We start from the raw sequence: 14,385 nt of genomic DNA on the forward strand, positions 1-14,385 counted from the left end.
CGGATGTCGATGCAGGCACAGTCACTCTTCCTGAGGCCCTAGGGTTGAGAGATATAACAATGGTCATGTAAATAAATCTGCAGTGGAAGTCAGCAGGAAGCGATTGGAAGACTGGGGGCTGAAAAACAGAGGTGACATAAGATTAGAAGTGTAGGAAACTGTAGTGAAAGAAAATAGCGAATTTTAATGACACTTTATAACACACTTCAGCCAAGTTTTGGATTTTGAAAGGTAGATACCATTGTCCCTATTCGTTTCTTATTGTCACTAAAACAGAGTTTTTTTTTTCTGGCAAGGCATGACTAGCCAACGAGACTTGTTTTTCCTCAACTGGCGCTCAGCATTCAGATCAAATATTTTACTTATCAGATATATGTGGACGCTATATATGACGCCACACAGAGAACCCTCGAGTATTCGCAATCCTTGCGCGCATCACCACAGAGCTGGACACGGAAGAAGCACACCATAGGCACACAGGACGCCAGAAATCTGTCAAGCTTCGCACCGTTTCGTCGCGCTTTGGCATGGGACACAAACGTTGTGTTGCGTGCCTTTCTTTTCTTTTTTTTTTTGGGGGGGGGGCGGTTTTAATTAGCCGTGTTTGTTCTTACAAAATGCCGCAATATGTCAGTCTCTGACGTTATTCTGTGTTTCAGGTTAGAAGAACATGCTTAGGCACATGTATTTGTTTACTCTCTCAGAACAGTTTATAGGAACGCTTCATATTCGATGTTTGACGCGTTTTAAGAACGTTTTGATGAAGAACACAGAGTGGCACAAAGTGCCATCATACAGGGCCATTAGTCCTGGATAGGGCTCTGAAAGAGTGCACGCTCAAGGGATACAAAAGGAGGTCATGAAAGTGCTCTTGCTGCACGTGGTGACTGAAAAAGATTGTGCCATACCTTTGTCCTTTGGGAAAATGTATGTGGGACAAACGGGCAGGTGCTTGACCGAGAGACTGAAGCAGCACCACTGCAATACCATGCTGTGCGGCAGATTAAACGGCATCCAGTTCCGCAATTGTCATCCTAACCTGGACCTGACAGGCCACTATGAAGGAAAACTGAGTGAGCACGCCATCACTACTGTCGCTGGAAAAAGAGCTAGTCTTTCTATGTGATGCTGACCCATGCTTCGGCGAATGACACCCAAGCATGCCTCATCTAGCTGTACCGGGGCAGCGGCATCGGTGTTTCCTGTATCCGTAGCAGTTTTGTTATTTTTTTCGATACTCCCTCCTTACGCGCTGGCTGATAGATATTGAAATGTGCTCATACGAATGAAGAATACTGACTTCTTCGTGGTTTCACATCCTGGGCAAATACCTCAGCAATGGGATGCGCTTTTTTAAGGCGAAAGCCTTTAATGTCTCATCGTTGTAAGCAGCAGTTGTCTACAGAAATGTCACGCTTTTCAGTTGGTCGAAACGGTCGTGACGTCACAGTGCGCGAATTTCAAACGGGGCCAATTGTACTTTGGCTAGTAACCATGGAACCAATTGAAGGGATCGTATAGTGATGCTCCAAGTGGGACTGAGCTTAGTTAATTGTTTAATTACCCAAGTATCCTAATTAACTTTTCTAGTCAGGCCATATAAATAAATAAAACCGAGTAGGAAATTGGTCGAGCTCGGGAATCGCACCCCGGTCTTCGGCATGCGAGACGAGCATGCTATCCACTCCGCCATGCCAGCGCGATGGTTTGGAACGAACAAAGGCGCGTCTAGTGAATACGGTGTCTTCGCTCACTCCCATCCTCCTCCCTTTCCTCCTGGCGAGGTTTAGGTGTCCACCGAGGTATGAGAGACAGATACATTTCCTCTCCTCAAAAACCAATTTACCGACCAGCGAGGCGTAGAACCGAATGGGCGATGGCGTTGTATGGACTCCCTGGCAGCGTTGCAAGACGCTGTCGCGTTCCACTCTTAGAGGCGAAGCTTAACATCTTAACCACACATCAGTGCCCACACTTTAGGTCAAAAAAGTGCCCCCCTGAATTTTGACGGCTGTCCATCGAGATATGCGAGACAGTTACTGTGTAATTTCCTTTCCTCAAATACAGTTTTCATTTTCTTCATTACGGGCCCTCTTTGTCTTCTTTCACTCCCACTTCCTCCCTTCCTCTACGGTGCGATTCAGGTGTTCAGCGAAATGACAGCGAATTACTACGCCATTTCTTATCCTCAAAAAGCGTTGTGTTCAAAGGGCAAGGCATCGCGCCGAACAGGTGGTGGCGTTCCGTGGACTCCCTGGCAGCACTACAACACGCTGTCGCGTTCCACTCGTACAGACGAAACTTAAGCGTCATTAATTAGCAGTGAATTAGTATTCAGGCATAAATCAGTAATTAAGCATTAATTAGTGATTTGTCATCACTTAGTAATTAGTACTCGATTATATGGGACGCCACCAGTGTCACAGAAGCAGCGAAAGTGGTGCGGAAAACGCTTTCGCCTCTGCGCACTTTAGACAGTCAAAGTGCCCCTGAATTTTTTCTTACTGCAGTGTAGTGGCTGCAATGTGCTCTCTGAGCAGTTAGCGCTGCTCAGCACGTTGCTCACCTTGGTATGTACTCTGCATTCGGGCTTTCATATTCAGTTCTTTTAATGTTTATAGCTTTTAACGACGTGCTCCGTGTTGTGTATTGTTCTATTGTACTGCATGTTGTATGTTGCTGTTAGCGTGCTAAGTGACGGTTAAGCCCGCTTTCAAGGGATAGCCGGTGTCACTATATGAGCCACCGACCTCTCCTCATATGTGCACGTCAATAAAAACCATGAGGCAGCGATTTCTCTACAAAAGATGCATCGTTTATTGCGCTTCCAGCGTCACTTTGCATTATTTTCAACAAAAGATCGGCTGATCTTGCAGCCGACAGAAGTTGACTACAAAGGTTGTTCAAATCATGTCGTGTACAAACTCAATGTATTTGCAACCACATGAACACTGAACAGAAAAGAAAAAAAGACATGCAAGAAAAGACGCACACACTAAAGGGTAACCACTAAACACACAATACATGACTTGTGCCTCCTGCAACCTGCTGTCTCTGAGTATTTCCTCTCGAGAAAAACCGTTCTCACTCGGCTCTATGCGGAAAGTGCTGCTCCGTCGCAGGCCCCGCTACGCTTCGCGGCAGGCCTCCTGTACCGGCCAGTGTCGGGCCGTCAGCGGACCAGGCTTCACGAAGCGGTTTGCACGCTTCGTGGCTGGCCGCACAGCGGTTGTTCACCACGAACGGCCTCCGATTTGCTTGCGCTCAGGTCTTTGAGACAGGCTCTTCGTAACGTAATGGTCGGAAAGGCCCTCGCTATACCATAGACCACCCCCAACGAAGCTGTCGCAGAAGCGTAGTAATATGGCTTCTCGTTCCTTTGGTGTACGCACAGGTATCGGAAGCTATGCGCTCAACGCGTTCAAATGCGACCAGGTGGTTGGCTTACATTTCACGCCGGTCTTGATTTGGCAGCACATTTATGACTAGAGTGAGCGGCAACACATCTCTGCCCACAGTGTACAAAACACGGAACGAGCACAACATCACAACACGGGCGGGCCTTCATCTGAAGGAATCCAGCTTCGCACTGGGGAGCGAGATGAACGTCACACCATTCGTGGTCTGGCAACATGGAATGGCGTTCCTCCGAACGGCTCGATTCGCATTAACGCCTCCTCTCTTGGCATTCCACTCCTGCTTTGTTCTGATTTGGGCTTCTACAGAATGAATCGAAACATGGTGCATTTTCAAATCTAACTCAGGTCATTTGAAGACAATTTTTGGCGCACTGAAACCACAACAAGTAAATAGAAATATGACAAGAGCGCATGCGGTTTCGTATACTTGTCCTCTTCTAAGTGCGCTATAAAATAATGTATTCAGATGATTGTAACCAACTGTTCCAGGTACATATATTCTCATGAAATTGTCTCCACTTGTGGCAATTCAGTATGAGCGAGCTCAGTTTCTTCATCAGAATCGTTTTGTCTGCTTTCACACCACAGAACCTTTAATGGCATTTTCGCACAATGCGACGCCGTAGAATTTCCTTCACATCATAGCCCTACTGCAACCTTCGAGATACGAGCCCCTGCTGCACCTTATTGTATTGCGAACAAATGGACCTTGGTGTTTGTTACAAAAGAAATTCTGATTCTACGACAAACATTGCAGTGTTGTGACCTAGGGTTTAAGCTAATTTCAGTGCAAAGGTCTACGTAATCTAGTCACATAAATGTTTTCAGTGAGTCACAAGTGACACTGGGAATGAGGCTTAATGCACCGACTGCTTATCCTGCGTTCGATGCACGAAGCAAGTCTCTTCATCTGTACTGAAATTTGCAGGCGAAGGCCAGCGGCGAACTGCGATATGGAAAAAAGGCGGGGCGCAAGCCACACTCACGAGCCATACACAAGCTCTGAATCTGAGTATCTCTTCATCGGAGTATGCAAAATAAGTATCTGTATGTACACAGAAATAAATACCTCAAATGCCTCTACGAACATATGTACAGTCCTCGTCACAAACTCGTTTGACTCAGTATTTACAAAATATGATCACCCATGCGCGCCAAACACACCTCGTCAAAGCTGAGGCGCCGCTTTCCGTGAAGTGCCGGCCGGCTTTACTCGCTTCAGCTATGCATGAGATACATTTACCGCTTAAGCATCTAATGCCACCTGCGACAGGCTTGGTATACCGCCATGATGCGCTCAATAAAGCACTCATGCCACGTCCTTGTAGCATACACTGTTTCTATTGAAAGACGGGAAAGTGATCACAAGTATGGTTCTTAAAAAGTTCGCGTTATTTCTTTTTACACTTTAGGAACATGGTGCGCTTGAAAACGAACGATTTTTTTTTCTCGTCTGTTTACCGGTAAAAACTAAATGCAAATTCATCCAGAATTGACGTTTCTGTTGGCGCCGATTCTGGGACCGTAACGTATCCCGCAGCGCACTGAACACGTGATGTGGCGCTAAAACTACCCATGGGCGCCTCGCACCTCTGTGCAGGCGCCGTTTAACACGAAGAAGACCGGTCTTCGTGCGAGATGAGCGCACAGTGACTTGTACTACCACTTTTTTTTTACGCTTACTTAAATGAGCATCGCATAGTGACTTTTTTTTTCCTTCTGGGAGCTACGGTGCTCGAGCTTTAAGCGAGGCCATGAGAAGGACGACCACAGCTTCCGCGCACCTTGGTAGGGCAACGCGTGTCCCCGCACCGGGTGTCCGCAGTTTGTCACAGTGGCTGTCTCAGTCTGCGATATCACAAATACGGCGGCAGGGCACTTCCGGAGTCGCCGAGCGGGGCGGCGCTCACTTCTCGTCGTCGCCCGAGAAGTCGTCGTCGTCCGAGTCGGATGAGCCCGGGGGCGTGACGTGGACCACCATCTGCGAGATGTTCTCCAGCCGGCGGCAGGCGTCCTCCGACAGCGGGTTCTCCTCCAGGTGGACCTCGCGGAGCGTGCTCACCGAGCGCAGCCGCGATGCTTCCACGTCTGCGCCCCAGAAACCGTGGGTCACAATTGGTCGTGCACGCGTAGCTCAGAAGTTTCCGGCCGGTCCCTCCGGAAACAGCTGAGCTCGTCCGTGCTGGACACTAGCTTTTTATCATCGCTAGACTGCGGCAGCGCGAAGGCGCAGCAAATTGTCGAATCAGGAGAGAAATGTTTCGGTTGCCGAGCTAAAGCTTATCACTTTTCACCGTTTAGCAAAGGAGCAGCCTTCAATACAGCAGTGTGGGCTCGGCCTCCAAGCGCCTGTGTTCTCTAGCAAGCGTAATAGGTATTCCTTATGTATACAGATACAATTCAACATTCAACTTGGTAACTACATGTGGCCAAACTTAATACGTTGAACAGATGTTCAAAGACTCCCGTAACTAGCGTTAAAACAGCTGAAAATGTTTGGTTTTGCAACCATACATAAAAAATAAAACAGCCAAGGAATCCAGGAGCACTGTGGGAAGACATACTGGAGCACTACGGGCACCTACTTCCTTTTTACTAGCCCTAGCCTTTAGACAACTAGCCCTACAATGTTCCTTAGTCAAATGAGTTCTTTTAACTGTCAACTTAAAAATGGTGCTTACCAAATGTAAATGGTGCTAGTTACTGCAGTTCCTCTCGGCTTAACGCGTTGCCGTTTAAATGCTTAAACCTAAAAACGCTCAATATGATGCTGGTCTCATCTGTCTGAAAAGCGCCAATTTATTTAGAATCGCTCTCTGTGAGTACTTGGGTGATTTTCTTTGTTATTTATCACGCTTACTTTCGATTCCGGTATTCCCACAGTCAGCTGGAGCCTCCTGCTCGTGCAGCCGTTAAGGAGATAAAGGGACCTGTACGTGATCTGTTTAGCCCGCATCAGTGTAAAGATGCAGACGATAACCGCTTATCCCAAGGAGCATGAGCGTCACATTCGGAACCCGCAGGTGGGGACTCCCTCACAAGAGAGCCATGGCTTCCGGGAGGGAAGCCGGCAGCATTGTGTTATATCAGGTGATGAAGGGCAGCTCACCCGAGATATAGTTCTTGCGGGCGTCCAAGTAGGTGAGCCTGGGTAGGCGGAAGATGACCCAAGGCATGGACATGTAGTCATTGTACGAGATGTCCAGCCGCCGAAGCTCTGGCAGCTCTTTCAGCTCCTCTGGCAGGCTGCTCAGCCGGTTGTGCGACAGGTTCAGCTCTGCGTGGTTGCATCGCAGGAAACTCAATCGCGCCGTCGGAAGCACTCAGTGGAACAACGGTATAGGTCACTGTGCGATACAGGACCTGGCCGTGAGGCCGGCCAGGCCTAACACAGCAAACATTCTTCAGGGTAACAATGCAAAAGACGGGGACGAAAGAGGGAGGAAGACAGCGCTCGTCCCGCGTTCTTCCCTCTTTCGTCCTTGTCTATTGCGTGGTTGCCCTCAAGAATGTACACCCAACTCGCCCGTTTAGCAATAGTATTGAACAGCAAACGAAATGAGCAATGGGCGGGGTGGAAGCTTTAGTCCGCTAGCGATCGTTTCCACAAGACTAGTCTAGTCGAAACTTCGGCTGTAGTAGGATGCAGCTCAAAGAACTCAGCGGCGAATGCCCCTCAAAGGAGCCCCCTCCAGCCAATGGCACCGACTGAATTTTATCGCACCTCGGTGAATCCTCTTTCAAGCCCCCGTACGACTCCACGCTAGCAGGTCAGAGAGGATTGACCACCGCGTCACAAGAATCGGTCGACGCCATTGGCTGGTGGGCCTCCTATAAGGGATATTTGCCACTTCGTCCTTGAGTTGTATCCTTCTATAGCAGACTGAGGCTTCCCTCCGGCCCTTTGTTAACTGTATGTTTTCTAAGTATGCCGTCTTCCCTGCCCACTCTCTGCCGTGGGTTTAACCAGGTAAAGACGCACAGAGTGGCGCGCACCTGTAATGTGGGTGAACTTGAGCGGCAGCTTGGGCGGTATCTTGCGCAGCACGTTGCTCGACAGGTCGCAGGCCAGCACACGTGTGTTCCTCATCAGGTGGAAGATGGCGTCCGGAAACGACATCAGCTGGCACTCCGAGAGATCTGCGAAGGTTCACATGTCAGTGAGCAGCTGCGCCAAGCATGCTTGCTTGAATATCGGAACGAGTGTCTGTAAACGTCATCGTAGACAGTATTCTCGTATCAAGTGAGCCTCCGTTCCTCATATGTGATGCTCGAGTTCCCTTGCAACTAGCAGCTTAACACTTCAGTCAGGGGCAACTGGGCGACTTGTCTGAAGCAATTACACGTCATGGGTTAAATAACCTCAAATGTCAACCTCTGGCTCTATTTTTCTTTCTTTCTGGACATCACGGGCTGATGCAAGCTCTTCTTAAGCGGGCATGAAGCGGCCCGCTGTATGAAAGCAGATAAAATATAGGAGCGCTGGTCAAATTATTTATTTTCCAACTCGCTACTGCTACAAGTGGAAAGCGTGGCAGCGGTACCAGCAGAAACGTGTGTTCTGCTGAGCATGCGGGCAGTGCAATTATTTTTCTTTAACCCAATCTAATCTCTGTTCAGCTGAGGAACTGTTCTTTATTCAGTCATCTAGAGGTCAGTTAGACGACAGGCGAACAGCACTGAAAGGAGGGATCAAAACACTTAATAATACTTTTTAGCGCAGTGACCAAACAAGAAAAACAAAATACACAGCTGGCGATTGCTGACATACAAACTACTACTTGTTTGTATAGAGCGTGACATGAAACCAAGCTATCCTTCGTACGTTCGGTTGCCACTTCGCGACAGTGCGCAATCGACAAATACTGAAGAGAATCAAAGTAGGCAGTCGTGTGCAGTCTCGAATCCTGTAGGGCGCAACATGCAGTGCGCCTTGTCCGAGTTCGCCTTCCTTTGCTAAAACGCTAAAAGAAGCGCCATTTTGGCCAACTTCCGTGTCTTATATCCCCAACGTGAGCATTGTGGAGCCCGATTATTTACTAAGAGCGCGATGCTTCGCTATTCTGGCCACATGCAGTGAAACCCTTCGTCAGTTGTCGCCGGGCTCTTTTGACTGCAGTGGCGCGTGTCTCAGAAGTGTCGGGACATCAGAGCAGGCGCCTCGCAGATGGCGCTCCCTCAAGTGCGCGTCCGCAGGCTTAGGTGAGCTGCGCAGGGAGCAGTTGCCGGGCCAGCGGTCGGAGGCTTTCCGTCACTCGGCGGTCCGGCAACAGGCCGCTTATTTTAGAACGGGCGCAACGCTTTTGAAAGACTCGGCCGCGCGCGTCAGACGGACCCCCTTGTTCTTGAGCCGCTCACCCTTATTGCAGCTTCCTGACGACAATATGCGCGCCTCGGTTCGCTTGTGCATTTCGTTATTTGCGAGCGTCTTGCGGTTTGTTTTGTCGTCAATATGCAACGGCGCAGCGACGAAGAGCGCCGTGCCAAGCGCAGCGAGGGAGATGTTGCGCACTCCGTGTTCTTGAACTCGTGCCCAGGGCGCAAAAGCCGGCCCGTTCCTGGCACTCGTTTCCGGCGCGGCCTCTCCGTTTGGGCGCTTTGCTTCTGCGTCCTTTGCCAAGTCCTTGCGCGACGCCACTCTCCCCCTCGCCAGGTGTCTGCCGTCGCGCGTCATGAGGCACCGCACGTGACTCGCTGGGCGGACCGAGGAGGTTCCGCGAACTGAAGCTGCGCCAGCGCTGGGTAGCAAGAGCACGTGTCGCTGTGGGCGCCGTCCTGCGATCGCCTCCAGGGCCGCGCTCGATATCGCACCGCACAGCGAACGAATCCGCGTCCAGCAGAAAGCCCCCTTCAACACTGCTTGCGCGGGCAGCAGGCGTGGAACAGAGAAGAAAAACAAAGCACCGCCTGCCTGCAACTCTAACTTGTATACAACAAACTTAACCAAGTCATAATGCAAAATATAGTGGCACGAAGAAGGCATATAAGAGGTTTTCTGGACCCGCTCGGGAAAATTCGTATAAAAGGGCCACAGCTCTCTCTTCTCGACTGCAAATAAGATTTGCTAAAGGAGAGCGCCAATTACTCGGTTCACTCTGCATATCGCCGTGTCCTCGCTTGCAGAACCGGGCTTTGCCGCTGGTTGCCCCTTCCGGTGGCGAAAGCCCGGCAGTGTTCCAAAGGGCGTGGGAGGCCACTGCGTTTCAAATTCTCCGTTTTCCCCGTACGCACCACGTTACGGAGAAAAACATGAACACAGCCAACGGGGTTTGCTTCTGGGCCACGCAGTGTCGCGTGTTTTGCGTCCGGACCGAACGAAATCTCCCGAAGCCGATAGTTACTCTCGTCATCCCACTTCCGCAAGTCATCCATGGGTGCTACAAGAGCTCCACTGTACTCGGCTGAGAAGCAAAACTCGATGTTTTTGACAAATGACTATACCGATTTTATGTTATGACATATGGCCGCCACCGGAATAGCGTTTTTTTTTTATCAGAAGCCTAATTATCCCTGGGCGCCGACCGGAGTCTGGCGGCGTACCTGCTTCGTAGAGGTAGATTGTGCGGCATGCGCGGGAACTTTTCTGCTCCAAGGAGGGGCTGCCAGGTGCTCTTAACGGCTTAACGCCTGGTGCGCTTAGGCTTAAGCACTAAGCTACACGCCGTATTGAAGGGAGCAGAATACCAGAACAAGAACCGTTGCAACGTACAGACCTCGCCCTGACGCCGCCTTCGTAGGCATGGCGACCTCAAGGAAAAATTATTCGTCTTCGAAGGAGGCATGAAAGAAATTCAGTGCCCTTTGTTATAGTCTACACTATCGATGACTAAGAGCTCTCACGCTGCTGTTGGCAGCGCTCCTATCGCTGCCTGCAATACGATTAGCGCTCAGCTCTTTGCACTCACCCTGCAATCACTTAGTTTACAAATCCAGCCTCTCCGCACTTGCGTTACTGCGTGTTTTCATTGCGCTGCCACACAAAAGCAGGTTATAAGGTGTACGACGCAGTTTTCTGCCAAGTTTCAAGCACCGTCGCTGGTGGCAAGTGGCTTCAGCGCACCGCACATTTCAAGTTTTTTCCAAGCCGCCGGGTTCGTACCTGGGCTATACAGCGGAGAGACCTAGTCGCGCTTTTGGCACAGTGGGGAAGAGGAGTTTTTTTTTCCAACTACACGAGCCGCACTGCGGGGCCAGACTGGGTGGCCTGCGAAATTTTGAAGGTGAACATCATGTCTCGGCCATAGACTCAGTCTGCTCGCTGCAGCGGGCAAGGCGTTTTTATATTTAATTGTTTTCATAGCCCATACAACGTATGTCAGTAAAAGTGGCTCTTTGAGGTGCTATTTTTGCTTTAAGGAAAAAAGGCTGATTTTGCCTGTTTCTTAAGTTCTTATTGCTATACTGTCTTTGACGACTCTGATGAGGCGACGCTCTGAAAACCGCAGTCTTGCAATTCAGCGAGAGCCAGTAGTGATCTAGTGCAAGTTTTTGATGTGGCTCTGAAGGATGTAATGCACGTGAGCCTGAGAGCGGAAGCGTTTAGAGAGCGAGGTTCAAGCACAGCTATCGCTCTCACTTGGCCACCCCGTAGGAGGCGAAAAGTAGGGCAGTTTTAATGCATTCTGGACCTGCACTTCACAATTTTTGTGTACCCAGAACGGCATCCGGATTTCAGCCATTGGGCTCGCTCTGGATGATAACTGCGGTTGGTAACACAAATTTGCCATCAATGAAGCCGCATGACACGCACGCAGTAAGTTTTAAAGAAGGAAATTGCGCCATTTCTCTCATATTAAGACGGCGTTACCACATTTTGGCCGGTATATTAGGGGACCAGTCGCGAGCGACGTTTAAAACTCACGCTTTGTGTCGAGTAACTGGTCGGTGCACGTTAAAGATCCCGGGTGGTCGAAACTATTCCGGAGCCTACCACTACGGCGCCTCCTATTCTCCTTTTCCTTTCACTCCTTCCTTCGACTATTTCCTCACTACGTGGTTTGATGCCCACCGAGAAGGGAGGCAGTTGATGTGCCCTTTCCTTTCCTCAAAACAAATCTTTATTTCAGGGCCTCCGTGTACCTCTCCAGACGCGTCCTAAGGAAGGAAGCGCGTTGTTTTCGTCGACGAGCGACATAGGGTTCGTGCAAGCGCAAGAAAATGTCTTTCTGAATTTCCTAAACGCAAGCAGTGTCCGCGGCTAGGTCGTCCTGGATCCACTGGAAAAGCTCTCAGCGCTGCACGACAGAAGTCGTCGCGGTGGGGGGCGAGTGGGGACGCGGTATACCCGAGACGCCGGCCGTCGAAAAGCACCCGCGACCGGCGAGCCGATAGTGACGCAGAGAGCGGTGCGGGATTGCCTCTCCCTGAGTCAGCACAGACGGCACCAGCGCCCTAAGCCCGCCGATGTCTGCACATGAGCGAATTTTATTGTTCGTGCAGCGCAGCTGTTGCTAGCTCTTTCCTGGTAGTCATGGCGTCCGCAACAGACCACCTCCTGCGCCACCTGTCAGCGCGTCCGCCGTAGACGGAAGACGAGAAAGCATGTATTCGAACCACGACTCGAACGCTCTCGATGGCGGGCGCGACTGTTTACTCGTGGCGGCTGCGTCTCTCCCAGCTGCCGAAGCAACGTCACCACCTGGCTCGAGTTGTTTCGCGCGCTTTAGTTCTCCGTGCGCTGGGATGAGTCACTTTCGCCCCTGCCTCCGGGCTCGCGACGCCGGAGGGGCGAGGCGAGCACTGTGTAAACCTTCTTACGCCTGGGTAGGTACTGATTCTTAACTTTTTTTTTTTGTGTGCTTCGCGGTGCATTATTGAGAAGAAATGAATTCTCCGGCTTGCAGACGACATTTTTGAAGACCCATTTTAAGGTATGCACTCCGCGTCAACACTTCTGCATCAGTAGTGTAGAGCTCACCCGGACCTTATTAGCGAACATGGCCGCGTAGGCAGAAGGATAGCATACTATCTAAGTGAGCTTGAAAAAATAAACAAACGAAAATAGCCTCGATAGATTTCATAGGAAACTGGGTTTTAAACGTTGCATACAACGTTTCACGTGTGGCCTTGGCAATCTTTTTTTTTTCAACGAGTATTTCTTTGGGATTGTTTCCCGCCAAGAATTAGAAGTTGCTATAAAAATACAAAGGTGAACATTCAAGGACCTAATTAGCTGAATTTCCAATCGCTTAATTACAAGACAGCTTAACGTTACCGTGAACCGACTGCGCATGGGTCGCCATACATCGTAAGAACACGGCAGGGTACTGACGGAGTGACGCTTTGGCATACCGTAAAGTGCACCCTGGTGGCGGAAATGGAAACAATAAATAACCTAGTAGGTAATATAACATCTGCGCGAAATCACTTTTGTTGTGTGGGCGCATGTTACAATGCTTGATGTGTCAGGCCCAGTGAACAGAGCAAGCAGTTATGCGCTACCACGGGGCGATATCCCACCTTCAGCACCTTCACCCTGCCGGCGGTCCTGCTCGCTATATTTTGCCGAGTGCTCCGTAATCGCCACAGGAAACACGGCCCAGACTGGAGCCATCGGCTTCGTGCCTCATGTAACCAGCAGGATGTTCGGAGCGAGGCAGTTGTGTTCACGTATATACCACCGCCTCAATGCGGCAGGTTGCCAGCATACGAACCTGTCTCTAAGGAAGTTTGACAGAGAAGTTCATGCGCCCAAATACATCGGTAATGAAAAACCAGTTCTCGAGCTTCGGGTGTCGAGCTCGCACTGATGGACAAAGTTTGTTGGCGCTTTCAATAGGCGTGCGTTCACTTCATACGCACGCCACGTCCATTATACGTCCATTACCGGAATCCCGGTAGTGGACGGGCATGCACTCTCGTCGTAAACGCAGAAGTGCTGTAAATCGGTATTTATCGGGCCGTCCGTGACGCCAAACTGGGAAACAGAGCCTAATCTTATAGCCAGATTGCCCCAAAGGGTATGCTTGCTGTTCATGCAAGCCGCCACTGCTATGCGGCCCATATTCAGCAAGTGGATAATGATAGGACGCCAAGCCAGCAGATCGACAGCGGTTTTGACCGCAAGAATGATAATATAGAGATTTAGCATAGCGGACTATGTAGACGCATACCTGACTACCGGTTGCCTACTGCGCACGCGTGGTAGCAGCTGCATGGCCAGGTCAGGCGCGCGCCTGCTACTGCGCGTGCGAAGCAGACAAACGGTAATAATCGAGCATACGTCTAAGCTATGCTAAAACTCTCTTTGACATCGCTCTGGAGGAGTGGCAAACCCATTCTGATCAGAGCCCCATCCCGCTGCTGGTCGTCCACACTCGCATGGCAATAGAAGGACGACATGCTTTTCCATACCAACAAGCAACCGAAAGGGGCAGGCACAATTTGTACATATCATCGTAGGTCCTGGGCGCGTGTCATGTCATCTGACCCGTTTCTTTTTCCTCGTCGGCGTATAATTATCGACTCCTAGGCAGCCTCGCGTATATTCCTCAAGTTGACTCGTATCCTGTCATGCGAACGAACGGAATGCGTCGCCCTTGCCGCAAGCCTCCCGAACGTGAGGAGGGCGTTGAGCAGGCTTGCGGGGAGGCACGTGGAGGTGCGCTCACCCAGGTTCTGGTTCTCCGTGGCGTCGGTACACCGATGGACCACCTTGATGACGGCCTTGCCGGCACCGCCGACAATGTCCACCTGTTGCTGCGACGGCGGGGGCATCTTGCTATGCACACACGACGAAGGAACGGCGAGTTTCTGCTCTCTGACGGCGCTGGTCCGCTAGCCGCCCTAAATATACTACCCGGCGCCCCCTTGCTCCCTGCGCAACGGGAATCAGCTGACCTCGGACCCGAGCCAACGACGGAAAACCCGGGGCTCTGATCCTGGAAGGGCTTTGGCCACCCCTTCTTTTCTGCCTGTTTTTCTTGGTTGAGGTCGGCAGCCCCGGGTTTCGCAGCGCACCCTTCTT

At 50.6% G+C, this 14,385-nt stretch overlaps 1 protein-coding gene across 1 annotated transcript; it reads right to left on the reverse strand.

The window, feature by feature from the left end:
- Window positions 1-2,793: 2,793 nt before the first annotated feature.
- On the reverse strand, window positions 2,794-14,194 carry LOC149355601 (leucine-rich repeat-containing protein 20-like). Its single transcript, XM_089583941.1, has 4 exons — window positions 14,030-14,194; window positions 7,416-7,559; window positions 6,529-6,696; window positions 2,794-5,507 (listed from the first exon to the last, which is right to left on the reverse strand). The coding sequence occupies exons 1-4, from the start codon at window positions 14,133-14,135 to the stop codon at window positions 5,326-5,328; spliced, it is 600 nt and encodes a 199-aa protein (XP_089440067.1). The 5' UTR covers window positions 14,136-14,194; the 3' UTR covers window positions 2,794-5,325.
- Window positions 14,195-14,385: the final 191 nt, after the last annotated feature.

This window comes from Amblyomma mixtum, chromosome 3 (genome assembly GCF_055824585.1).
Source record: "Amblyomma mixtum isolate Tamu chromosome 3, ASM5582458v1, whole genome shotgun sequence".
Lineage (NCBI taxonomy): Eukaryota > Metazoa > Arthropoda > Arachnida > Ixodida > Ixodidae > Amblyomma > Amblyomma mixtum.

Excerpts from the sequence above, each read along its gene's own strand:
- LOC149355601 (XM_089583941.1), bottom strand. The coding sequence starts at position 14,135 with ATGCCCCCGCCGTCGCAGCAACAGGTGGACATTGTCGGCGGTGCCGGC. Across the intron at positions 6,697-7,415 it reads CAAGTTCACCCACATTACAG|AGCTGAACCTGTCGCACAAC; the intron begins GTGCGCGCCACT and ends GCAACCACGCAG. Across the intron at positions 5,508-6,528 it reads CCGCAAGAACTATATCTCGG|ACGTGGAAGCATCGCGGCTG; the intron begins GTGAGCTGCCCT and ends TCTGGGGCGCAG.